We start from the raw sequence: 27,612 nt of genomic DNA on the forward strand, positions 1-27,612 counted from the left end.
GAGTAAGATTTCGCTGGAAATGGAGTTTATTTTATTGTGAATGTTTTCGAACGCGTGTATTTAGATGTTTTCTGTGAGCATGCGCAACAGGCTAAACGTTTTATTTTTCCCTCTCTCTTTTGCGCTTCAAAGATCCCTTTACACACACACACACACACACATGCATGTATATATATGTATTGCACTCAAATGCAGCGTGCGCAGGTAGTTCACTCTTGATGAGTCCCCCTGGCACGTTTGTGGCGTTTGAGTCAGGCAGCTATTTCCATTTAAAATTTGGCATTCAACAAGTCTTTGTTATGCATTTTGCATATAAGAGAACTTGTATCTTAACTCGTACCAATTGACGACTGAAACCAGAACCTTGAAGAATTTCCACTTAGCATTATATACATTGCCAGGTTGTACTTAAGCTGTACTTACTCGATTTTAATTTTTTTAACAATTTATAACATAATGCAATTTGACTTAAGTCAAGTGCATTATTTACATTGGCATTTTAGATTCCCAGCTCACAGCTCTAATGAATAAACAATTAGTACTATGCGTGGAATGGTAGAAATATTTAGTTATTCCTTTTGATTTACATCTGTGCCGCTATAAATATTTTTATATTTTGATTAGCATTTGAATGTGCAGTTTTAATCATCTAGAGACGTTTACAATTCAATTTAGTTTAAGATTTTATGCTCTTGGTCAGTACCAATATGAAACTCTTCCACAAAAATCTTTCTATTTAAGATTTAAATGAGTTACATTGAGTTTCAGTTGATCTAATTTTTTTCGTTAATTTCTTTAAGTTATGGGTACAAATTGGAATGCTTATGGACATTAGTAGTTTTTATACATGCGGGCGTTGCTGACTTAAATAAGAATAGACATTGGTTTAAGTTGATCTGCTAAACATATGAATAATGTGCAAGGGGCTGCAGTCTCGAAGTAATAATTGGAATAAATCACAAAGCGCTAAGACAGCTTAGAGCTCATCCTTAATGTCATCTAGATCAATGTCACTCAAATCAATGTCCTCTTCTGTGGGCAGCTGGCCATCCTTGCCATCCCACGGTTGAGCGTTCACAATCTCCGGTTTCTTAGCGCCACGCACTGGAGCTGTATGGCCACGTCCATAGGAAATATCACGCAGGAATTCATTGATGCCATCTTGGGAGAAGGAGCCCTTCAGCACAGAGAACTTCATTTTCTTATAGTTGACCACAGCCATGGCTGGGTAGCCAAAGCCGCCAACTTCGAGTGATTCCTCCAAAGCAGGCTGCTGACCGCCCTCAGCCCAAGCCCAGCCCCACAACTTTTGTTTGAATTTCTCGCCCAATGTGCGCAGCGTATCGAGGAACTTGTTGCGGCACTTGGCATCACAGTCCAGTATATGCGGCAGCACTGAAACCACACACAGAGGTTTGCCCTCGCAGGCGGCATCGAAACTAGCCTCATCAGTAACTTCCAGCAGCTCGGGTGCGGGCACATTTTCCGTATGCTTGTCACTGGCCCAGCTAATGATGTCTGAGGCAGTGCGTCCGCCATTGTATTCCTGAGCATCGCTGGCACGCCTGCTGCCGGCGGGGAAGAACTTGATGGTGGGATAGCCGCGTACATTATACTCGGACGCCTTGCTTTGATGTGCAGTGGCATCCAGTGCGCCCAGCTTGACTTTGCCCTTGAGCTCCTTGGCAGCCTTGGCCCATTCGGGCTCCAGATTCTTGCAGTGACCGCACCATGGTGCAAAGAACTCCACCAGCCAAATGTCATCAGAGTTTAGCACCAGCTTGTCAAAGTTATCTTCTGTCAGCTCAATGACGTCACCATTTGAGCCAGATGAGCTGCCACCGCTGCTGCTGCTGCTGCCTCCACCAAAAGCAGCTTGCACCTTCTTTTTAGCTTCGGCTAAAGCCGCCTCCGCAATTGCCTTACCTGTGCGTTGGCCATTAAAATCAGTGGGCGTGCGCTTGTTGGCGCCGAATATTTTGATAGTGGGAAAGCCACGTACTCCATATTGGCCACTCAAACTGCTATTCTCGTCGCCATTGACTGAACCGACCTTCACCACACCCTTAACAGCCTTGGCCAGCTTCTTGTACTCCGGCACCAGCGACTGGCAATGGCCACACCAAGGCGCATAGAACTCCACCACCCAAATGGCATCATCCTGCATAACCTCGCGCTCAAAGTTGGCTGTTGTCAGTTCCACAACGCCGTCACTGGGCGAGTAGAAGGCGTTTGTGCCGCCTGCAATAAGCGTGACCAGCAACAATATGCTCGCTACATTTGCATAAGTGTGGGCGTATTGTTTGTTAATTTGCATTGATACACTTAAAGTTCAATCTCAATAAACACTTACGTGCTGTTAGTTGCTTCCTCATTGTTGCTCCTAGTTTATCTTCTTGTACTTGCTTAGCTTACGTGTCTCTTCCAAATGCAAAGCTACTAAAATTTTGTGTTGATTTTATAAAGTATGTACAAAATGCCGACAAAAATACACGTCACCGCTAGGGTTGTTGATGATATATCGATAATTTTTATTTTGCGATATATTTTCTTATGCTATTTTGGGAACCGTTATTGTTCAAAATTATTATTGCTTTTGCAACACTGATTGCAAAAAGAACGATATGTTGCAAATACCAATGTTATCCAGTTTCATTGCAAAGCACCGATTTTTTCATTTGATACTGAGTAGCCGAAGCGTATAGTCGTGTGGGGAAAAAGACTTTCCATCGCTTTCTTCCGACTGTGAACTCTATTAGCGTTTTGTTAAAGACATTTGATGTCTATACAGTAGCTCCATCGCTTAATCAGACAAGCCTTCTGCTTTCAGAAAAATGTATTAAAAATAATCATCATCAACATGCTTGCATCAACATAAAATGCTCTTAAATCTTCGCGCTCTCACAAATAATCGGATTCAAAATCATTATCCGGACTTATCCGCTCAAGCATGTTGCAATAAAGTATTCGAACATCTCGCTTGCACAATTACTCAGGATTTTGAGGCGAACTCGAACCACGATCTCTCGCTCAAACAGTGTTCCAACTTCACCTTTTCTCACTCGCACAGTTTACACGATTTACATGCTCTCCTCCTCTCATTCTGTCTCATTCTCTCCTTCTTCTCATAAAAAAATAAGTAGCCGAAGCGTGCGGACGTGTGCGTGTAGCGCGCGGAAAAAGAATTGCCGAATTTGCGTTTAAAAAGTGATTAAACAAAGCGCCGATTCGCACTAAATAACTAAAGAATAATTAATTAAATAATATGTATGTGAAATAAAATTGAGCTCAATTTTAAGCATTAAGAATTGGTGTTTTTTAAGTGCTGGAGCATCAAGAGTCAATCGTCGCACAAAAAATTGAGAGCGCATTTCAGAGTGTGTGAGAGAATGTGAGTGTATGTGTGCCTATTTGTGCAAATGAATGAAAAAAAAATGCAATTAATTGCATTAAAATAAGCATAATGCATAAATAAAAATCAAGCTGCATAAGAAACAGAACCCAAGGCAAATGTTAATTCATACAACACGCAGTAACAAAAGCTTACAAAGCCCCAACAACAAGCAAATGTGGGGCCGAGTTCTGAGTGTGTGTTGGTGTGTGTGTGTGTGTGACAACAGGGAGAGCGCAATAAGATAAAATTGAAGGTTATTCTCAGCAACAACAACAAAAACACAAAATCAAGTGTTAAGGAGAGCGTGTGCATGTGTGTGTGATACAGTGTTGTCAGATTAGCTTGTTTCAGGCTAGTTCTAGCATAATTTGAAAATAATTCTATGGATTCGTAGCTTGAACGCTGTAGCTTAAAAACGTTAAAAGAATGTTATTTCTTACTAAACGCTGGAATTGTTTTCACAAAGTTTAGCGCAAAATATCAAAAATTATATACAAAAATAAAAGTCGGGAATATAATTATTGTTTGGCTTATTTTAGCTCAGAATCTAGCTTATACGAGTGCGCTCAACACCTGGGCAACACTGGTGTGATAGAGAGCGCTAGGTGGAGAGAGAGACAGAGAGAAAGAGAGTGCGCGCAAAGAAAGCAGCGCAAAAGCAAATGCTGAAAATGTCAATAAACTCTGCAAAGGTGAGGAAAAACGCCAGGAGCAAGTGCAAAAAAAAGAACGACCCACACAGACATGCACACTCTCTCCATACACACACCACACCACACACACACAACACCGCAACAACACATGTACATCATTTATAAAGAAAGCACACGTTACGTGTAATGCTCAAAAAGCAAAAGAAAATAAATAATTCTGGTTTTTGCTGCAAGCAGCTTCCGCGTTGCAACTTCAACAGTTGCCGTTTGCCAAGCATTTTGTTTATTTGTTTTTATTTTGCAAGTCGAGTTCTTTGCTTTTTTTTATTGCTCGTTAACACACACACACACATACGCAGCGCGTCGGACTGAATGATTAATTTACCGTTAATAATTCACAGGTGAAATAAAGAGAATATAAAATAAATATTAAAATCAGCGCTCGACGTTGTGCAATACTTAAATCTAAATTCCTATTGTGCAAAATATTTTTTATAAAACCATTTTAACAACAAAAATAAAAGAAAAATGTAAATTGGAAATAAAAACAATTAAATTTAAAGTTTTGACAAATTAATACACAAATTAAACAAATTGTGGAACTGAACAACGCGCCCAAACATTTAGGGAATATCAACACTGAATCTTATTAGACTGAAACGAATTTGGAATATTAATTATAACATTTTGAATGGTGAGTAATAGAATAAGCTAAACAAATAAGAGAAAGAGACTTAATGTAATTGCAAATAGTTTATAAAAAAAGCTTTGGGGTATAATAATAATTTGAAGCTGCAAATCAAAACAATTTAATTAACACGCAGCAAAGTGGAGTTGAGTTTTTTTTGTGGCGCCTTTGGTCCACTTGAACTACTTTCCATGTGGCCGCTTGGACGGGCTGTGTGACTCATGAAGTGACTTTTGGGTCTCGACTTGCGGCCACTGGTGCTGGCCACCGGAAATTGTTGCAACCACACGCGTGTTAAAAGTGCATTGCGCGCTATTTGTTGACTGACTTTTTGTTGTTGTTGCTGTTGCAGTTAAGAGCAGCTTTTAACGATGTGGCCCGGGCACGTTTTGAACTCTACCTTTAAGCAATTCTTTTTGCAACTTGACGACTGTCGCTGATCGCGTCTGGCAGCAGCGGCAGCGGCGGCGGCGGCGGCGGCTTTCGCGTATTTCTTGACCCAGAAAAAGCAAAAATCGAAGAGCCACACAATGCTGCTTGCCCTGTAGGTGTATTGTTGTTGTTGTTATTGTTGTTGCCATCTCATAAAGCATTTTAAATGTTGTGCTCATTATTATTTTAACTACGTTGGTGGAAGGAGCAGAGTTTGCGGTTTTTGTGTTTACGATAATATTGGGGAAACGACTACCAGTTGCAGTTGCCTTTTTGCCTTTAGTGTATACACTACAGAAAAATTATAATAATACAGAAAATAGCAAATATTCGTATATTTGTAATTTTTATATAATTAATGAGTTTAATATTTCAAATAATGCATTTTCAATAAGTTTTTGCATTAATAAAAAATATATTTATAGCTAGAAATTTGTTGTAGTAATTTTTTTTAAATATATAATTTTTTTACGTAAATAAAAATTATTATTTTATTTAAATTGCATAAATTTAATTTAAGTTTAAAATTTTCTATAAGCTTATTTTTACTGTAATAGATTTTTTTAATATATATTTTTTTAAGCTACATTTTTCTTAAGTTTAAAATTTATTTAAAATTTTCTATATGCTTATTTTTACTGTAGTCTTGTTCGTAACTGGGTTTATGTGCGGTCTTTTAATAGCAGTAAGCCGTCAACAGCAGCTGCCCTCCCCCCCTCTGTATCTTTAGCACCCAAAGAGTTAACTCCCCTCTCCTTAATCTCTCTCTCTTTCTTTCTTTGGTACTGAAGCGCAGGCGTTTTGTCGGCAAGTTTTGTAAGTTGATTGGCTCTGCTGGTTTTTTGTATTTTGTTGTTATTGTTGTTGGCCACGTCCATTGCGTTGTTTATGTTCTTGAACTCTTTTTCACGAGTGTGTGGCCACAAATGTTAATTTAGAGCTTTTGTTGTCATAACTTTAAAGCAAAAGAGGGAGAGAGCTGCTAAAACTTAAGCTTAAGTAAAATGTAAGCAAATTGTAGTTGTAACTAATTTTATTGTAAATGGCTAACTTCGCATTAAATATAACAAACAATTAATAGAGCAATGCAAATACTTTGTTTTAAACAAATGTAAACATAAACATTGTAGATTTATTGTTGTCTAAGCTTATTAAACTTAAGCTTAATTTGAAAACAATTATTTTCAATACTTGGCATTTGTTTTTAGCTTTAACTTGACTTTAACTTTAGCTACAAGCTTTTGCTGTTGCTTATAAAGTTATCGATTAATTTCAGAGCAATAAATAGTGCATTTGTTCTAGTTGAAATGTTGCTTTAGCAAGTACGTATAGACATATTCAGCTGTCTACAATTTATGTTTGATAAGTTTATGCTAGCTTATTTGGCATAACAATAGCACAAGAACAACAGCAACTGTTGTTGCTGCTGCTGGCGTCTTAACCGGTTCTCAACATCTTCGCAGCAGCAACAAAACATAAATACATATAGATAGTTATGTATGTATCGATAGTTACATGGAGCCCTCGCTGTTTGACTGCTAATTAGCAGTTAACAATTGCAGCATTGACCTCCTCCCATAATTTTTGCTGCTGCTGCTGCTGTGGCAACAACAACTTTTCGCTTTGTTCTATTGTCTGGTAGGCGAGAGATCAAAGCGCAGATACAATAAACATGGCAGCAGGTTTACCTTGTTGTAACCTCAGTTCAAAACTAGCAGACGGACGTTGCAAGTCTTGGGTTGCTGCTGTTGTTGTTGTTGTTGTTGTTGTAATTGGTAAGTTCAACATTCGCTGGCAACATTGTTGCTGTTGCCATTTGGCTGCAACTGTTGCTGTTGACTTTTTGGCCAACATTGCCAACAAAAGCGTTGGCTTGACTTTATTTTTTTTGTTGTTGCAAGTTTGGCCATAACTGTAGCTGCTGCCTGAACGTTTTGGCCAATTTCTATTGCCAGTTGCTGGCTGCAGCTGTTGTGCCGTTAAATGTTGCAGCATTGTGCAACAGTTGCAAGCATAAGTTGTATGTTTTAAAGTCTGTTTGTAAAAATTGCTGTTCATTAGCTAAACTTAATTTATGCAAAGTTGCAAGAACAAGCCAAGAGCAGACGATAAAAATCTCATCAAATTAAAGCAAAACGATAAAAATTGATTGGAGCTGCAGACAAAAGCAACAACAACTTGAAAGTTGTTGCCACTAAAAATCAAAAATAAAACTATGCTAATGCTTTAAACTTTGATTTGAGGCACACGCGCGCGCTCTCTCTCTACCTCCCTCTCTCGCTCTCTCTCTCTCTCTCTCTCTCGCTCTCTCTCTCTTGACTGTTATCGCCGTCTGGGATGACTAATCACTTGAAAATTGCCGCCAGGCCTCAAGTCTCAACTCTTTGAGCTCTCGCAGTTTGTTTGGCTTTTTACTTTGGCTTTGGTCCTCTTGGCTCTGGCTGGCTGGCTATGCTCGATTGGCTCCACTCCCTAAGCAAAACACACATACAAGCATAGAAATGTATACAGCGGCAGTCAAAACGTGTTTCTTCCTGTTTCAGGTTTCTGTGTTTTCTGTTTAAGGTCTCAAAGTTTTTGACGTGACGCTTCACATGACGCATTGGGGTGCTCCAATGTTTGGCGCTACGAACTACGCCGAACAACTGAACAATTGTTCAATTTTCATAAACTAAATTGCAATTTGTAGCGTATTAAACAAACTGCTACTGCTTTAGTTTTATTTATAGTTATATAGCTACTGAAAATTGTTGACTTAATTTCAATTTGAAAAGTTTATTCAAAGGCGGCGGCATCGTAAACTTTGTTTCCATTTAAAAATACTTTAAGCTTTCAAAATTCCGAATTTGAAAACTTGTTAATGCTACGAGTTTGCCTTGAATTAAAAGACATTGTTTTAAATTTTGTTAATATCTTACTTAAATACAAATAATTATAAAAATACAAAGCAAAATTTATAAAATAATCATATAAGTTACAAATAATAATAATAAATAGGCAATAAATAATAGACAGCATATAAAAAGTAAATAAATAAACGTAATAAGCTAAAAATTAATAAATAAACAAAGCTATATATTTAATAATAACAACAAGCAGTAAATAATAAATAAAAAAGTTATTAATGAGCGCATAAATAAATCTTTAAAAAATAATAATAAATAATAAATAATAATAAATAATCATAAATAATACTAAATAATAATAATGCAGCATATAAAAAGTAAATAAATGAATATAAGAAGTTAACAATTAATAAATAAACAAAGCTATATATTTAATAATAAGAAACAAGTGGACAGGTTAAAGTTGCGCCACCCACATTTAAAATACACTTTGACTGGTATGCAGCAAACACACGCATGCACCTACAAACACATACACACAAAACAATCTAACCGTTCACAGCTTCGTTTTCTCGCTGTAGCGTCAGCCCCCTGGTATACGGCGCGCGCGTCCGGCAGCGACGGTTTTGTGTATGCGCGTCAGCACGTGTCACCCCCTGTGCTATAGATATTTTTTTAATAAATGTGAATATTCCTAAGTTATTTGATCCGATCGTTTGAAACTTGCACAAATCGTCCGAAACATGACTATGGAAGTGCAATTTTTGGGATCTTATTTCAGAATATTAAAGTTTTTCTACTGCCTATAATTGTTTTTAATTCTGATTTGCGGGAGGGGAGAAATAAAAAAATATTCGGGTTTGGCATATAGGAGCACCCTATATACCAAAACTTTGGTTGCTCTACTCTTATAGTTCCTGAGAAAAACAATTGCTCAGACATTCATACGTGACAGACGTGACAGACGACAGACTGGACCAATTGCTATAGACTCAGCTCTGTCGAGCTGATCAATGAATATATATATACTTTATGGGTTGCCCACGCTCCTCACTTCTCCCTGTTACATACGTTTGAGCAACTTCATAATACCATTTTTCCATTTTTTACAAAAATGTCAAAGTGTATAAAAACAGCGCAAAAATAAATCTTAAAAAAAATGTAGTTAATTTTTAAATATTTTGCGCTGCGAAAATTTAACATAATTTTTATACAATTTATAAAACCTACAGCAAGCAAACAAACAATAGCTGTCAATAAATTAATAAAAATAGATTTAATTATAACGCGCTATAGATAACATTACAAACATATGTAGCGCATATTGTTGGTAAAAGTTAGAAAATTTGACCTACTTCAATATCAGCATGAGTTACAAACAAAAAAATAAAAAACTATAGCACAGCATAAAGAAAAAATTATATTTGGGCAATCAATCAATTTGTCAGTTCAAATCATGCGACAGGTTGACAAAGCCGGTTGCTCTCTCTCTCTCTATATATAAGCATATATTATATAGCTGCCAAAAAGTAAAAAATAAATAAATTAGCACATTTCAAACAGGAAATACACAAATAACAACAGCAACAAATAATAATCAAGAAATGAAGAACGTTCTATGTACGCTCAGCATTTGTTTATGTGTGTGTGTGTGTGTGTTTGTATCTTTAGCTGTGTAGAACGACCTTGAGGCAATTTTTAAAAGCATACAGCATATATAGTATATTAAAACATTAGATTTCTATGTAGCTAATGAAAAATTTCGCCACGTTTTGCTTAAATGAAATTGGCAAATGAATCATGACAACATTTTTGCTGTTGTTGCTTCTTGTGTGTATATAAAAGTCGCGTGATTATATATATAAAGCTATGCGTTAAGTGGCTGTGAAAAGAACGGCAACAAACTAAAAATTAATCGGCCAAATATTTGATAGATAAGTGCAAAGGCACAGCGAGAATTTTGATAAGCACCTGTTGTGATTATATAAATGCTAAATAAGTTATGCGACTACTTTATAAACAAATTGAAATGTATACAAAATATTTGCACTTCAATTTGAATTAAAGTAATGAATAATGTTATTAACTTTGCTACTGCCAAATGTAGCTTAACTTATTATAAGCTTAATAAACTTTTTGCCAATTTGAACTTAAGCTGCTATATTTTTTGCTAAATTAATTATAATTATTATAATTTATCTACCAATTAAATAATTTAAATTTATTATTGATTTTAACTATGCAACAGTTGCAATCTAATTAATTTAAATAAATTTTCATTTAATCAGCTATGAAGTAACTTAAATTTATTACTGATTTTATTTTGAAGCAGCTGCAAACTAAATTAATCACAAGAATGTTTAAATACATTTTCATTTATGCAGCTATTAAGTAACTTAAATTCATTACTGATTTTATTTCGTATCGTCTTTTTATTTATGCGCCAATTAATTCTTAAGCTCAACTGCTTGCAATTCGTTTTATTCAATTTAAAAGTTCATACTTTAAAACATAAACAACTCACAGCTTATTTAAAGCTCAGCATTGCAGACTCTGCTCCAAGCTTATTTTTATAATATATATGTTTTCTCAGATCCTAAATTAAGCGAATGTCCTTGAAAACGGCAACAACAACGCATTAAACTTTAACAAAAGACAGACAAAACGCAAAAGCGAAAAATAAATTATAAAGCAAACGCAGTTTAGTTCGCTTTAATCAAAACAAATCAAGTTTGCGGGCGTAAAGAACGTGGCCGCAATAAAAAAAAAGGCTCAAAAAATATTTATACAAGGGCAACAGCGACAAGAGGAGAGTGAGGTGGGGGGGCAGAGACTTTGAGATACTTAAGGAACTGAAAGCCGCGACCGCCGGCACATTATTTCAAGGATTTATGTCTTATTCAGCGCTTTTTAAAGCAGGCTCAACGTTTAAGTTGGAAATACGAGCTTAAGCGTAGTTTTATTTGTTATACTTAACTTGAGATAAATAAGAGAAACTTAAGCCAAATTAAGTTGCAGGCTCATTTCATTAAACACAGTGTTGACAATTAGTCTAAAGTTAAAATAAATTGTATACAAAATAATAAGCATAGTAAAAAGTTGCACAATTTTTAAATGTAAAATTTATATATTTTTCAAATAAATGTTTTTGTTAGTAGCCAAAATTAAATTAGATTTTTTTATAAAATATAAATTGGACATGGAAAAATGTTTTAATAAATTATTATAATTTTTCTTTGCTTTCTTAAGTTTAATTTAATAAAATGAGCTTCTTTAAAATAAAATGTTTTAATTTATGTTTCAAAAAATATTTCTTACTTATTTAAAAAATTAAACAGGCATAAAAAAATAATCTTAAACATTAAATGTATTGTAAGTTAAATTATTCTAATTTTTTTCATTGCTTTAGTTTTATAATTTAATAAAATTAGATTCTTAAAAATAAAATGCTTCAAATGTTATAATTTATGCTTAAAAAAATAACAAATTAAACAGGCATAAAAAAATAATTTTAGAAATTAAATTAAATGTTGTTGCTTATAGCTTTTCGCTTTACTTAAATTATATTATAATAAAAAAATCAGCCTGAAAGCTAAATAAATCGATTTAACAGTTAGACAGTTATAAGAGAGTTGTCAAACTGCTGAGAGCGCCATTGGCAACACTGACAGCAACAGCAACAGCAACAGCAACAACAACAACAGCAGCAACAAACACTTAGCGACTTGCAATGCCACCGGGAAAGAGGTTGAAGAACTTGCAACAACAACAGCAAAACAAAAGGCAATAAAAGCAGCAGCAGCAGAAGTAAAAAAAACAAAGAGAAAGATCATTGGACACATTTGCAAAGAAGACGACATAGCAGAAAGAGCGTGTGAGAGCGAGAGAGAGAGCGAGAGAGATAAGTGGCAAGTCGCAGACAAAAGAAAGGCCAAATACGTTCAAACATTGTTGGCGGTGTAGGCAACTTGCAACGACTTGTTGCCAAGTCTCATAAAAAGAGCCAAACAAAGAGCCGAGAAAGAGGAAACACAAGCAAAGCAATGAAAGAGAGCAGAACAGTCAACGTAGCAGCAGCAGCAGCATAAAAAAAAAGTAACACGTCATCTTAGCCCACGCGACGCCCGCAGCTCACCCCCCCTCCCTGCCCGCTTTGTTGTTGCTCGGCTGCTTTTCCTACATAGGCCAATGCCAAGAACAAGTTGTAAATGAGGCAGACACACAAAAGCGAAGAAAGAAGCAACAACAAGCAGCAGCAGCGCAGCAGCAGCTGAAGACGAACAGTGGCCAGAGCGAGAGAGCCAGAGGTCATTGGCGGCCATTGACTTTGTCTCGCTGATGACCTTGCCCCGAAAAATGGCGTTAAAAAGTAAAAAAAAAATAAAATAAAGAACACAAGTCGTCGTTGCAGCTGAGAAGTTGAGCGAGCAACATAAAAATATATAAAATGAGGAGTTTAGAACGAGTGAGCGCAAGCCATGTATCTCATAGATACATATATGTAGCTGTACGTGTGTGTGTGTGTGTGTGTGTTGCAGCTGTTAATGCTGCAGCGCGCCCTTTGGCTAAGAGCAGTTGACACAAAGGACACACAAGACTGAGCTGAGCTGAGCTGAGCGCAGCTTTGGGCACAGGGCCAAGGCAAATGGAGCAATGACATTGATTAGAGTTGAGCTGCTGAAAGGGGGTGGGGGGGTTGACTTTTATAAATTTACTTGCTTTGTTGTTGTTCAGCAAAGACAGAGTTTAAAAAATATATATATTTATTAACTTTGTATATAAAAGATCTGATCTGATCTGAGCTGCAATTAATTTCAAACTATAAAGAAAATGTTGTAATTTTCAATATCGAGTTACTTGAATTTATTTAAATATTTGTATGAGAGTAAATAAATTAATCTAGTAAATATATGTATATAAAAAATTTAGTTATTATCAGTAAATATTATTTACTTATTTATTTACAAGATAAACTATTTAACAAACTAATTTAATAACTAAAGATGCTGAGATAACTGTAAATAAATAATAAATAAATAACAGTACAGTAGAGTAATTCATTTTAAGCTTTAAAATGATATGTCTATATTTTATTTCAAAACTGGCGCATTCTTTTGTACTATGAAATTCAAGCTTCGCTATCTTAGTGCTTTATATTAAACTAATTTCCAACCATTGCAAACAATTTCTTGTAGTTATTGCTATTCGTATTATGCTAGTATCTAATTAAAAGATATATAAATAAAATATATAAAATTGTTATTTTAGGCTAAAAGCCAACAAGACAAACTCTATTATTATTATCTTTAGCATAAATTCAATTAGTATTTTTTTATGCTTTACTTTGACAATTAATTCGAACTATGGATATAGGAAATACAATTTCCATATTCTTGGCAACTTCTTCTTGCAACTGCAACGAATCAATCATGTCATAGGTAAATGACCAAAAACCCAACCCACCCATTTCCATTAGTCTGGCAACATAACTTGCTTTTGACGCATTGATTGACGTCTGGCTGGACATGGACATAGCCACTCATCCAATTGCATTTGCTACACGGCAAAGGCAAAGCAAAGCTCCAAAACAGACTCATTAAACGTAACCTTTGCTGCTGCCCCCCAATCCAAGCCAAATGCAGCGACGCATGCAAAATAGTGCCCACTGCACAGTGGTTGCAAATATGTTGAAAATGCTAGTTGAAATAAGCAATATTAGTTAAGTATTTTAATAGCTGTGTAGAGAGAGAAAGAAAGAGAGAAATATACAGAAAGAGAGACAGAGAGAGAGAGAGAGAGATAGAGAGTAATAAATATTATAATTAAAGAAAATAATGCGAACAGATTATTGTAAATAAAAAATAAACAACAAAAGCCTAAATATTTAGTACAAAAGTTAATTTTAGATTTAATTTTTATATGCATACAAGTAAGGATTCTAAAAGAATACTTCAGTATTCATTAATATTGAATTAAAATATTTAATTTTTTTCCAATCTGCATTAAAATTACGCTTAGAGTCATTCTAAAGAATTATTTTGAAATTAAATTAATTCTTTCTTTTATACAAGATGAATTAAATTTAAAAATGAGTTGAATCTTTTACGTCACTGATAAAGTATAAATAAAATTCTAAGCAGCTCTGCATCTTTAAAAAAAGTTTATTATGGATAATATGAAAAAATATAATAAAACAATATTAAACATTTATTTATATATAATTATGCATTCTTTATATTTGCAATATTTTAAACTTTTTATTTTAATAATAACAAACATTTTTTATGCTGCATTTATATTAAATTATTATGAATTTAATTAATGCTATGTGCTTATTAAAAATAAAAAGTTAAAATAATTGCGAGTATTTTTAAGATTGCATAGCTTAAAATGTATTTTTGATTATAACTTAAACAAATTAAAATTCAAAGCTACAAACTGCAAATGCAGCAAATTTAGTTCAAGCTAATTTTGAACATATTCAAACTTATATATAAAAACTTATAACGCTTAATGTCTAAATTAAATTTATAGATTGCAAGAACTATTTATATTGTGTGCATTAAAATAAAGTAAAATATAGTTCTTTGTCTATCTGTAACTTTATCAAATAAGCGCTTTAATCAAATTGTCAAGTTGTGATTGCAGTCGCTTTATCATTATTTACATTGTATATAAGATCGGTAGTGCTAGTCGCCCACTCGACCAGACCAAAAGATAGACACAAGAAGCGTCTAAGCCACAATTTCCAACAGTTGTTGTTGTTGTTGCTGGTTGCTGGTTGCTGGTTCTGTTGGCGGAACTCGTTTGTCTTGCAGTTGCAACTGCAATGCTTGTTGCTTGTTGCTTGGGTGGGCAGCTGTGTGGCAGTTGCAGCTTTGCGTGCGTTTAATTAATATCAAGCCAACTCGTATGTGCAAACTATATATATATATATATATCTTATATATATACATGGCTAGGCTATAAAAAGGAAAAACGAATTACTTGGCAAGTTGTTTTGGCACAAGGTTGTTGCCGATCGCCTTCTGCGTCGGCTGAGTTACTTGTTTATGTTTTTTGTTTTTGTTTATTGTTTTTAATGCAGTTGACTATGCGTGCTGGCATTCTTGTTGCTTTGGCTATAAAGCATTCGGCTTAGTTGGTTCAGTTAGTGAAACTGTTTGGCAGGTTGCTCACTATTGTGTAATCGATAAACTGGAACGTTGTGTCATTGAGGCGCCGCACACTCGAACTCAACTTGTTGCAACAAATGCTAAGCAAAAAAATAAATAAATTAAACTTAGACGAGCTTGCATTTTTAATTACAAAAATCTGTCTGTTGCTAAAGCTAATTTATTTTCATGGATTTTGATTTTTATTTAAACATAATTTATTTTCAGTGTTTTTGCATTAGAACTTTTGCTATTCAGTCTTTCATTTAGTTAGTTAGTTCTTTAGTTAGTTAAAAAACTTTAAAATTTAATATGTTACGCTGCAAATCAGACAAAAACTTGGGCGCCTCTAACATTTTTAATTACAAATAATTTATTTTCAGTATTTTTGCATTAGAACTTTTGGTATTCGATTTGGTATTCGACTCTTTAGTTAGGTAGTAAACTTTATTTAATTTAATATGTTATAAGCTTCAATTCAGACAAAAACTTGAGCGCGCCTCATATTTTTAATTACAAATAATTTATTTTCAGTATTTTTGCATTATAACTTTTGGATTTGTGTATTTTATTATAATCTTAACTTGCTGTTTATACTATTTGCAAATTATTATTAGCATAGTTAGTACGTACGTAAACTTTAGAAGTTTATTATGTTATAGAGCTGGACTTCACCACGAAAAACTTAGACGAGCCTCACATTTTTAATTACAAATAATTTATTTTCATTAAAACTTTTGGAATTCTGTATTTTATTATAATCTTAGCTTACTCTTCAAACTTGTAGTTGGCAAATTATTTGTTAAAAAAGCAAATTTGTTACACTTATTGTGTTAATAGTAACAATTAAAAAAAATATTTGATTTTTTTTATTGTTTTTATATTACAACTTTTAAAATTATTGCTTTTATTTTGCTATTTACTTACTATTTATTACATTTGGATTGGGCTATTAAATTACTAAAGTTACTAAAACTAAAGCCACAGCTCAGTACATTTAACATTTTTTATTGCAATATATTAGAATTAGTAAATTCAATTGTTTTTTTTTTTAATTCTTGACTACTTTTTACTTTTTAAATGCCGCATTGATTTATAAAATATAATGTTTATAGTTATGTTAATAGATTTGGAGCTACAGCTTAATTTCTTTATAAAACATAAACCTAAACTAGTTCACGATCGTTTATTAACCTTTTTTGTCAAACGTTTTTGTGCATATAATTATATAGAATTTGTATATTTAGCATTTGCTATAAAGAAAGTTGATTTTTGGGCTAAACTTGTGTGATTTGATTTGATGGATGCTTGTAAAAGTTTGTGGAAGTTTCTCTTTGCTGTTTGTTTTATTGCACTAAATTTGAATTTATTAAAAGTAAGCAAAAACGAGTTTTGTTATAAAACTTTTCAAATTGCAATAATACGTAGTAACTAATTAAATTGCTGTTTAACTCACGACTGGAGTTGAATTGATTTATGTGCAAGGAACTCAAAAGCGCTGAACCTGCTTGTGGTTTTTATTTTATTTATTTTTAAAGAGCAATTCCAACGACCTTGAGTGTAAACAACAAACAAGCAGCTGCAGCAACAATAAAGCGCAAAAAATTATAAATAAATAAACGTCTGCTGATAGCGCAAATCGTGGACTATCTTTTGTTGATATTGATAACAATATAAAGCTTTGCCCCGGACTAATTATTAACTATGCGGTTGTTGTTTTTTGTTTAACAAAGTTCAGTTCTCAGCTGCGAGGAGTGGCATGCCACATAAAGTTGCAAGAAGGCGCAAGCGTAACATTTCCTGTTTTCGTGCAACGGTAAACTGTAAATTGTAATTGTTATGCAGACGCGACTTGCAACTTTGCCACATTGCAACGTGAAGTACGATGTCGGAGGATTTGTGCGTGGGACGGACCGGAACGCGCGCATTTGGCGGTACGGGACGGCACGTATGGAGTGAACGTACGCGCGTAAGGTGCAAGATGTATGCTAAATGGCTGAACGGATACGCGCGAGCGTGGCCGACGGGAATGGTCACAGGTCAAAACGAGTTAACGTGGTATACGGAGTAACGCCCCAAAAAAAAAAAACAAGCGAAATAAAATAAACTTAATGCGGGTTCTTCAAGATTGTGTGAGTGAGACAGAGAGAGAGAGAGAGCGCGAGCGAGAGGTGCGCCGACGTTGACAATTTGTGGCAAGTCTTGTGCTTTTTTGCTACCTGTGGCATAAACTGGGTGCGCAGTTTGCCACTGAAGCGCTGCAACTTTTAGTCATGGGAGACTGCATTGCAATATTGCCAAGCTGAGCTTAAACAATTTTTAAAAATAAATCGGTAAACAGCTAAATTTAATCTTTTACTTTATAGAAAGAATTTTTAAATGTTTAAAAATATTTAAAAAAAATTATTCTTTTAATTTGATGGCAACTAAAGATAAATGAAATGAATACAGTCGTGCCGTTACTTTAGACAGCTTGAAGCTTTTAAGTCTTGTTGTTGTGTAAAGCTTGTGCGTACTCAATATACATACACAATTTTATCTTATTTATTTACATTCTTATTGCAGCTTTGGGGTCAAATAGTCGTTGTGCTAAAGACATAAAAAAATAATTAAATGTAAACAACAAAACATAAAAGTCTTTTGTTAAATTTCTAATGCTAAAGCAAACAAAAGATTGCTTAACTTTATAAAATTAACAAGTTTTATTGGCCATTTATGGTTTTATTTTGATTTATAAAGAATCAATGAATAAGCAGTTGGCTGTTTTTATTTAAAAAAACAAATGCACATATATTTGATTTAACAGATTTAGCAACAGAATATATAATTTACATTTATTTGATTTAATTTAATTTAATTTAATTTAGCTTACAGCATATATAAAGCCTTAACATTTGTTTTTATATAAAAGTTGAGCAGCAATTTCTTATTATATAAATAAAATAAATTAAATATTATTGAGTTTTTGTTGTTTTCGATTTTATTTTTTTACATCTTTACACTTATTTAAGTCAAAAATTCCTTTAATGTGGCGATGCTTAGTCTATGCAAAATCCGCTACAGGCTTTTCAAAAGGTGAAACATTCACGTGGTTGGCTGGCGGACTAGACAAGCGACGCACCTGTTGAAAATCAAGTTCTGCAGACGCCGCGTCGTTTCACTTAGATATGCATAGATATTTACGGATTTATAAGTTTACGAGACAGGCAAACACTTTGCATTTTCTTAGGCCAAGACTGCAAAAATGGCAATAGGAAATTCTATGCTAAGCCAAAACGTACCACGCAGTTTTTTATGTTCGTTTTTTTTTTTTTTCAATCAGACAGACAATCTGCGTCTGGTCTAACCTGTTGGCTGTTTAAAGCGAATATTTAATACCGTATGGCTTTTGCAATTTGTTGGCCATTTTCTAGCATAGAGAGCCAACTTCTGTGTTGTACATTATGCTAATGACGTGCCACAGCGTACGACAAACCTGCCACACCACCCAACCCCCTCCCCATAGTCCATAGCACAGCTGCATGCAACCGATGATTAATCAAATGCGAACCGAACACACAGTGGAGTGAAAAATGTGGCCCGTTGCCAGAGCAGCGCCAAATGCAATTTCAAATTATTGCAAATACACTGCAAGAAAAATGTTTAGAAAAAAGTTACATTTGATTAAAGTTTATAAGCACTAAAATGGGCGGAATTTCAAATTGTTGAACAGCTTAAAATTTGTTTTTATTTTAACATATTCTAAACTTTTTGTTTTATATAAAAACAATTAAAAATAGTGCTAAAAATCCAGCTGTAATTTTAAATTATTGTAGTTTCTCTCAAAAATAATGTAAAAAAATTTACATTTGTTATTAAATGAAATATTCCATTAGCAGTTGATTTTTAAGCTTATTTGTGTCATAAAAAAATAAAATAGTTAGTCTGCAATTGCAAATTGTTGTAAAAAAAATCTTAACAAATTAAAATTTGTACATGTTTTTTATATAAACAAGATCGCCTACAGACATACATACATATAATTTATAAAAGACATTTATTTTTGTGTAATTGTAGTAGCTATTTAAGTAAAACAAACATAAGAAAATTGATTATTATATTGCTACAACTGCTGTTAAAGTAGTTTATTTTATATTAAAAAAATATGAGAAGACCCAATCTGCTCCTTTTTTATTGTCAGATGTGGGGTTCGAACCCACGCTCTCAGAGAGAACCAGAACTTAAACCTGGCGCCTTAGACCGCTCGGCCAATCTGACTGTGAGGATCCGACCAGCTCAAACTATTATTTATATGAGTTGACTAATTTAAAACACAACAAAATTATGATTAGGCAAATTTATGAGTCAGCAACAAAAACGTTTGCTTTAAAGTTTAAACTATATAAAAAGCATTTGCTATTCTTTAAGTGCAACATCGTAGCACGGGTCTGTTGCCTTTTGTTGTTGCTGAAAGGTGTTGCTGTTGTTGTTGTTGTTGTTGTTGTCCATGGGGGGCTGTGTTAAGATATTAGACAGACACAGATTGCTGTTGCTGCTGCTGTTGCTGTTGCAGTTTGCATTGACCAAAAATTATGTAAGCTGCAAGCTGCTTGTGGCAGACACTAGACTCATGGGCTTTGATGTTTTGGCTGCGCAGCCAGCGGGTTGCAGGCCAGGAATTTTGGTAATTAATATGCCACAATGGACAGACATGGCAACCTGTGTGCATTTGATGTTGCATTGAGTTTGGGCATTGATTGAAACCAGCGCCAGGATCAATGAAGAGACTGAAGTCATAGTGATGCCTTTTGGTAGTCGATATGATTATTAGTTTAAGTTTGTTTTGTAAGTAAAGATTGATTCAATTTTGTGCATTTAATAAGAAATTCAATTTAAACTAAAAATTGTTGTGCATTTATTTATTATAGCAGCAGTTAGTAGTTCAATTTTGTATACAGAATTCTATTTGAAATTATAAAAGTTTATCGATTGAACATGTAAAATTCACTTTTAAATTTGCTGAAACTTTCTTTTTATTTCAACTTTAGTAATGAATTCTGTTTTAAATTATAAAAGCTAAAAGCAGCTAATTTTCATTAAAAGCTAAAATTATCTTTAAGGCAATTACAATCTTGTTCTGAACCTAGTTTTTGTATACTTTAGTTATTTATTAATATTGTTAGTTTTCCTAAACTCTCTATTGACTTAATTTTTATAGAATTTTTCTGAAACTTATGAAAGTTAAAGTTTAGCTTCACTTGCAAAATGAATAATAATTACTAGGCTTTTAGGCTTGAGCCAGCAGCAAGAGCAAGTCCTACCAAGTCCTACCCTTTGGGCATTTCTTTATTGCCATAACCCCAACCAAAATATTTTGTTATAATTGCGGTTAATTCGACACTTTGCTTGGCTTTTTGCTACAATTTTACTTTTTGGACTGACATAAAAAACACAAAAGAGCTTTTAGTTAACAACATTATCTACTTGCAACCCTTACTTTGCAGCAACCCCAAACAATTGCGCTTTTAGCGCTTTCTGTGGTATGTTGGACTCTCGAAAGGGTCGCCCGCTACCCCAATTAGAATGTGTGGCGCCCCATCCAGCCCGCCTTAGAAAATGCGCATTACACTTTCATGTTACGCATAATTGAAACCCACTTCCTATTCAATGGACATTGGGAGCAAGGCAACAACCCTTCGAAGTGGCAACCCCAAGTTGCAGCTCCTCGAAGCATGTCAATGTCAATGTAAGATTATTGACATGGATTTAGGCAGTGGCTACGCCATTTTCCGCGATATAGCTAAAGCGCTCCAAGCGGTGGCAATACAAACTTTGAAGGTCAACCCCTTTGGTTCAGACAGCAGCTGAAGCTGAAGCTGCTGCAAGTTGTAAAGCAAGTTGAAGTAGCTTTTATATATATTTGTTGCTCTCTCTCTCTGTCTCTTTCGCTTACTTTTCGCTCTCGGCAATGTGTTTGCCTGTCAAAGTCAAAAACAATGCTGATAAAAATCGATAACTGGTCCCATGGAGTCATAAGCGGCAGCCCCACCCGTTGCATTCATTCTTGGTCAACTACCCGCGCCAACTCCAACCTGACTTTGGAATGTCAGTTTGGCTACAGTTCTCTGTTTTTTTTTTCAGGGGCTTGTCAAATTGCAACAAGCAAATCTCTTGGCATGCAGTTCCAGTTTGTAATATGTCATGGCTAAAATGCCAACGTTCAGTTGATTGTTTGGCATGCAATATGAGCTAATTGCTATGCATTTGTTTTTTTTAACCATAATATGTATTTAATAAGCGTAATTAGATCATGACTTGAGCAAGACAGAATTGAAAGGTGCTCAAAAAAAAAAAAAACTAAATATATGCAAAATTTATATGGGGGTGTGTACACAGTTCAAGGTTTGAATTGCTCAGGAATTTGGTAATTTAGTAAACGGAGTAGAATGCTTAGAGTTGAGAAATTTACTATAATAATAACTGCTGTATTTCTAGCAAAGTGTGCATTTGAAACATTTCTAGTATTAAAGCCATATGGCATTTATCCATTTTTCATTTAAATAAGTGTTTTACATACTAATTTTCTTCCATTACCTATTTGCTAACTTATTTCCATAAAAAAGTATTTAAGGCTAAGCATCTAAGAATTTTCTTTCATTACCATTTTCGCCAACTCATTTTCAATCAGAATAAACTCGTTTGTGTATACACAAAGTTTCCATAATATAATATGCTAATGAAATTCACACTTAAGCATAAAAAACACTTCCGCCTAATCAATCCACTACTCTCCCCCACCCCCGCTCTGCAGCGCTCAAGCACCAGGTACAGTTCTATAGTATATAAAAAAACAAGTCGTCATCAAATTGCTTCAACTTGACTGCATTTGGCTCCTAAAACATATTACCCTAAAAAAAGACAAAAAACATATGAAAAACCACAGACAGCAACTGTGAACGCTCTCTCTCTCTCTTTCAGCGTGCTTGCGCTCACGCTCTCTTTTTGTCACCCACACAAGCGAGGGAAAATTATTCTTGATTTTGTGCTGCGGCGTCGGTAGCGGCGCAACGACGCTTGCTCTTGATATCAACATTTTTGTTTATTTTCTTTTGTGCTTGCACACACACACACACATGGAAACACACAGACAAGAGCATATACATGCATACAAACACTTACACACACCCCCGTCTGTTGCTTGCCTTTGAATATGTATTTTTTTTTACTTTACTTGGCGCTCTCACGATTAATATTGGCGCTCTGCTTGCGCATGTGTTGCGTCTTGCGTGTGTGTGTGTGTGAGTATTGCTTCGTTTTCATTGTCGTCGCTGCGTCTTCTTCGTGCTTGCTTCGTCTTGTTGTTGTTGCTGTACGGCAAGGTCGTTTTGCGTACAAATTTTCAACATTATTTGAAGGTCGTCCTTTGCTCTCGCGCTCCAATGTGTGTGGCGCTCTCTTTTGCTTGCATTTCAGTTGTTTTTTTTTTGCTTTTCGTGGGTTGTTGTACCGGCTAAACAAAAGACGCTCGCTCGCTCGACTGCAATTTACATGCTTAAGCATTTTGCATTTTAAACACAAGCAGCGCATGACAAAAAGTGAAAAGCAGTTGCAATATTTCTTCTTCTCTATTCTTTTTTGTTCTACCCCCAACCCTTTATTGCAGGCCAAGGCCCTGACACTGTTAGTCATTTAGTATGGCCAATGCCCTTTGTTGACTTTGCACCCGCTCTCTCTCGCGCTCGCTCTCTCACTCACTCACTCACTCACTCTCTTTCTATGTAAGTAGCAACAAAAACTGAAATTTCAGCTGCTCGCTTAGGTTAATGTACCTTAAATTTATTATAATACATATTCCATTTGGCTTTTGTGCCTCTTTCGCTTTGGCCGAACCTCTGGGTCGTTGACATTTTTTGTTGTAGCATTATTATTATGTTTATTATTGTTCTTTGAAGCTATTGTTCGTGCTCGAAGAGCTCTCGCTCTCGCTCTCGCTCTTTCTTCTGCTGCTGCTGATAACAGGAACACCCTGTAAATTATCTGTATGTCTGTGTGTGTGTGTGTAAGCCACATGTCATGGGCTTATTTTAGCACTTAATTAACATAACTTGACTATCGCACAGAGGCCAAGGTCGTTGGCTTGGCTTTGTCTAGAGTTGGGGGTAGCTGGAAGACATGTGGTTGCCAATATATAGAAGCGTTCATTCTTTCTTGTTGCTAGGGCTTGTCCGCAAATGACTCGCAGTGCTATTGTTCATTTATTTAAGTGCTGGGCGAACAATATAAGAAAATGTTTACAGTGGACGTCGGAGTAACAATTACGACTTCAATTCTTTTGCTTGGATGATTCGTACTTATGAAAAATGTTGAAATTGCTTGCATATGAAATGAGAGAGTGAGAGAAAATTATAGTTTGAATTTATAAAAAGCCTTTTATTATCTTAAAAGACAAATTGTAATATTTTTATATAATTTTTTTAAGTAAATTCAGAATAAAATTAAAAATTAAAGAATTTGAAGCAACTACAAATTAATAAAAATAATTAATCACAATAGACAATAATATTTATTGAATTTATTTTTGACATAATTTATTTGTAGCTCTTTAATAATTAACAAAAACTTATGATTAGAGAGCTACAAATTATTACAAATAATTGTTAATATATCTATAGTTTATTTTATGTATAATATGTGTAAAAAATTGATAATTAATTTTGACTTTCTTCTGCCTTTTCAGACTTACACAACACAATGGAACTGCATCAACGACATCTGTCCTATTTCTATAAATTGCACAAGTAAATAAATAAATAAATGAAATGCATATAGATTGCATTAATTAAATTGCAATTGAGAGAGAGTGACACACACACGCGCGCGCTTTAGAATCATGTCCAGCATCAAGACGGAGCAGAGCGCAGCAGCGGGCGGAGCCAACAGCATTGGCTATCAGCTGCCTATGAACATGAGCACAGCGACAGCAGCTACGACGACGACGATGGGAGCGTCTGTGGCATCCACTGTGCGTCACAATGTGTCGGTGACCAATATCAAGTGCGAGCTGGATGAGCTGCCGACGCCGAATGGGAATTTGGTGCCGGTTATAGCGAGCTATAACAATCATAATCACAATCACAATCACGGCAATAGTTTGCGCATACCGCTGAGCGGCACGAGCACGGGCCAGGCGGAGGAGGAGTCCGACTCGGAGGCGGAGCTGGCGAACATTGAGAGTCTGAAGGTGCGACGACGAGCGGCGGACAAGAATGGACCGCGGCCCATGAGCTGGGAGGGTGAGCTCAGCGAGCCAGAGACCAATTTGGGCGATGAGGAGCTCATGGAAACGGAAACGGTTATCAAAAGCGAAGCCAGCAGCAGCACAAGCAGCAGTCAAGTGGTGGCCATGATGCAGCCCATCAAAACCGAGCTGGAGCATATAGCGGGCGAAATGCAGCAGCAGCAACCACAACAGCAACATCAGCAGCAGCAACAGTTGCTGCCGCTAAAGCAAAACTTTGGCAACAAACTGAAGCTGGCGCCGACGCAAAGTGATCCCATTAATCTCAAATACGAACCCGCCGTTGCCAGCTCAACGCTGTGCGAGCGCAGCAAATCCTCAAGCGGCGGTCATTTGCCGCTGCTGCCCGCCAATCCCAGTCCCGACTCGGCCATACATTCCGTTTATACGCACAGTAGTCCGTCGCAGTCGCCGCTAACGTCGCGCCACGCCCCCTATACGCCCTCGCTGAGCCGCAACAACAGCGACGCATCGCACAGCAGCTGCTACAGCTACAGCTCCGAGTTCAGTCCCACCCACTCGCCCATACAGGCGCGTCATGCGCCCTATCCCGGCACAGTGCCCACTGGCGCCGCCGCCAGCTATGCCAATGGCGCAACGCCGCTGCATCATCATAGTCTGCTCTATCGGCCATTGAATGTGGACGCTGCTGCTGCCGCCGCCGCCGCCGGGCAGGAGGCACAAAATCTCAGCATGGATGCCAGCAATTTGGATGCCACTGCCGCGCTGCCTGCTTCACCGGCGGGCATCTCACGCCAGCAGCTGATCAACTCGCCCTGTCCCATTTGCGGCGACAAGATCAGCGGCTTCCATTACGGCATCTTCAGCTGCGAGAGCTGCAAGGGATTCTTCAAGCGCACCGTGCAGAATCGCAAGAACTATGTGTGCGTGCGTGGTGGGCCCTGCCAGGTGAGCATCTCCACGCGCAAAAAGTGCCCCGCCTGCCGTTTTGAGAAGTGTCTGCAAAAGGGCATGAAACTGGAGGCCATACGCGAGGATCGCACACGCGGCGGTCGTTCCACCTATCAATGCTCCTATACGCTGCCCAATGCCATGTTGAGTCCACTGCTAAGTCCAGATCAGGCGGCAGCAGCAGCAGCAGCCGCAGCAGCGCAACAGCAACAACACCAACAACAGCAGCAGCAGCAGCAACATCAGCAGCAGCAACAACAACAGCAGAGATTGCAGCATCAACAGCAGCTCAATGGCTTTAACAGTGGCGGCGGCGGCGGTGGCTCCAGCTGCGGCAGCTTGCCCGCCAGTCCCAGTCTGGGCGCTGCCATCAAGACTGAGCAAACCGAAGCGCAGCTTCTAACACGCGCCTCCAGCGTTCCAGCTCTGCTACAGGTAAGCGCCTAACAATTCAATTAATTCACTAACTAATTCGTTGTTTGTTTTGGTTTGTTAGGAAATCATGGATGTTGAACATCTCTGGCAATACACGGATGCAGAGCTGGCGCGCATTAATCAGCCGCTGTCCTCATTTGGTGCAAATGGTGCCAGCAACAGCAGCAGCAGCAGCGAACCACAGATGACCAATCCACTGCTGGCCAGTGCTGGTCTCTCATCCAATGGCGAGAATGCCAATCCCGATCTGATTGCTCATCTCTGTAATGTCGCCGATCATCGGCTCTATAAGATTGTCAAATGGTGCAAGAGTCTGCCGCTCTTTAAGAATATATCCGGTGTGTAGCTATATAATAAATTATGTCAGCATAGCTTACTCCATTAATCTCTCGGCTCTGTTTGCAGATTGACGATCAAATCTGCCTGCTCATCAACTCCTGGTGCGAACTGTTGCTGTTCTCCTGCTGTTTTCGTTCGATTGATACGCCCGGCGAGATTAAAATGTCACAGGGCAGAAAGATTACGCTGGCGCAGGCTAAGACCAATGGCTTGCAGGTGCGAAAATAAATAGTTAAATAATGTTTAAGTAGTTGTGTTAAATTAAAAACATACAAAAAGGTTTTAAATTTATGTTTAGTAAGCTATTAATAACATAGAATTCTTGTCTGTTAAAGACAAAACTAGTGTACCTATCATTAATTTTAGTTACTCCATAAAGCAAACGTTCTTATTTGGTATTCATATTAATCATAAATGAAATCAGTCGATCAATGGCCTAAAATGGTTTAAATTTGATTTGTTATTAGATTTCCAAATGATTTTATTTAATTTATTATACATTGTTAATTTTAATTGCTAAATTTTGTTTTTGTATGCGTATTTTATTTAATTCAATATTTATTTTAATTTACTTTTGCTTTAATTGACATAAATTTGTTTTATACACAGCACAATCTAAAACTGTTAATAGCAGCGCAGTCGCGCTGTTATACTCTTATACTCTGTAATTACAGCTTGTAGCTTAACATTACGCTGCACATAACAGCACAAACCTCTGTTATTTAACTTTTAAATAATATACGTTTATTTTGCTTTATATTTTAGGCCTGCATTGAACGTATGTTGAATCTGACAGATCATTTGCGGCGTTTACGCGTTGATCGCTATGAATATGTTGCCATGAAGGTGATCGTGCTGCTGCAGTCTGGTAAGCTATACATAAAATAACACTTTAGTAGCTGCAACTAATTTAAACAACTTTACATAGACACCACAGAGCTGCATGAGGCGGTTAAGGTGCGCGAGTGCCAGGAGAAGGCGCTGCAGAGCTTACAGGCCTATACGCTGGCCCATTATCCCGATACGCCGTCCAAGTTTGGTGAACTGCTGCTGCGCATTCCCGATCTACAGCGCACGTGTCAGGTAAGTTAATCAGCATTAAATCAGCTGCTATAGAAATTAATTTATTTGGCTTTGCAGCTGGGCAAGGAGATGCTCACCATAAAGACACGTGATGGCGCTGACTTCAATTTGCTGATGGAGCTGCTGCGCGGAGAACATTGACAAATGCTGTGGGCCATGCAACACACAAAGTTTTATATGATTAGTATTAGCAGTATCTATGCTTAGTGTTTAAGCGCTCTATCTGATAAGTTCTGAAAACATGTGCCTAAAGAACATAAGCTCACAGACACAAATCTCGCAATGGCGGCAACAAAAACACGAGTAAAATCACAAACTGAAAGCACTTAAAGCTTAAAACAGCGACACAGAGAGATATATAGAGAGAGAGAGAGAGAGAGAGAGCGAGAATGTTTGCCA

The 27,612-nt window shown here is 36.4% G+C and overlaps 3 protein-coding genes and 1 non-coding gene across 4 annotated transcripts in view; 2 read left to right on the top strand and 2 right to left on the bottom strand.

Moving 5' to 3' along the window:
• Positions 1–751, top strand: part of LOC108608230 (kinesin-like protein GA13060) — a 12,141-nt gene extending 11,390 nt beyond the window's left edge. Inside the window, exon 7 of the mRNA XM_033294928.1 lies at positions 742–751. Within this exon, the coding sequence (XP_033150819.1) occupies positions 742–751 (10 nt within the window). The remainder of the gene's footprint in view (positions 1–741) is intronic.
• An 87-nt stretch (positions 752–838) lies between these two features.
• Positions 839–2,499, bottom strand: LOC108598136 (protein disulfide-isomerase A6 homolog). Its single transcript, XM_017984757.2, has 2 exons — positions 2,354–2,499; positions 839–2,274 (listed from the first exon to the last, which is right to left on the bottom strand). Exons 1-2 carry the CDS (start codon positions 2,373–2,375, stop codon positions 977–979), a joined length of 1,320 nt encoding a protein of 439 aa, XP_017840246.1. The 5' UTR covers positions 2,376–2,499; the 3' UTR covers positions 839–976.
• Positions 2,500–4,591: 2,092 nt separating this feature from the next.
• LOC108594436 (nuclear hormone receptor FTZ-F1 beta) lies at positions 4,592–27,607 on the top strand. Its single transcript, XM_033293231.1, has 7 exons — positions 4,592–4,741; positions 23,884–25,791; positions 25,853–26,127; positions 26,196–26,346; positions 26,896–26,998; positions 27,059–27,213; positions 27,271–27,607. The coding sequence occupies exons 2-7, from the start codon at positions 24,037–24,039 to the stop codon at positions 27,352–27,354; spliced, it is 2,523 nt and encodes an 840-aa protein (XP_033149122.1). The 5' UTR covers positions 4,592–4,741; positions 23,884–24,036; the 3' UTR covers positions 27,355–27,607.
• Positions 19,342–19,424, bottom strand: Trnal-uaa. Its single transcript has one exon. It is a non-coding gene; the product is annotated as a tRNA-Leu (tRNA).
• Positions 27,608–27,612: the final 5 nt, after the last annotated feature.

Source organism: Drosophila busckii, chromosome 2L (assembly GCF_011750605.1).
Source record: "Drosophila busckii strain San Diego stock center, stock number 13000-0081.31 chromosome 2L, ASM1175060v1, whole genome shotgun sequence".
Classification (NCBI taxonomy): domain Eukaryota; kingdom Metazoa; phylum Arthropoda; class Insecta; order Diptera; family Drosophilidae; genus Drosophila; species Drosophila busckii.

Bases quoted from the DNA above. Each gene is read 5' to 3' on its own strand.
- LOC108598136 (XM_017984757.2), bottom strand. From the start codon at position 2,375: ATGAGGAAGCAACTAACAGCAC. The intron at 2,275-2,353 runs GTAAGTGTTTAT...ATGCAAATGTAG, and splicing joins GAGGAAGCAACTAACAGCAC to CGAGCATATTGTTGCTGGTC.
- LOC108594436 (XM_033293231.1), top strand. From the start codon at position 24,037: ATGTCCAGCATCAAGACGGAGCAGAGCGCAGCAGCGGGCGGAGCCAAC. The intron at 25,792-25,852 runs GTAAGCGCCTAA...TTGGTTTGTTAG, and splicing joins GCGTTCCAGCTCTGCTACAG to GAAATCATGGATGTTGAACA. The intron at 26,128-26,195 runs CGGTGTGTAGCT...GCTCTGTTTGCA, and splicing joins CCGCTCTTTAAGAATATATC to GATTGACGATCAAATCTGCC.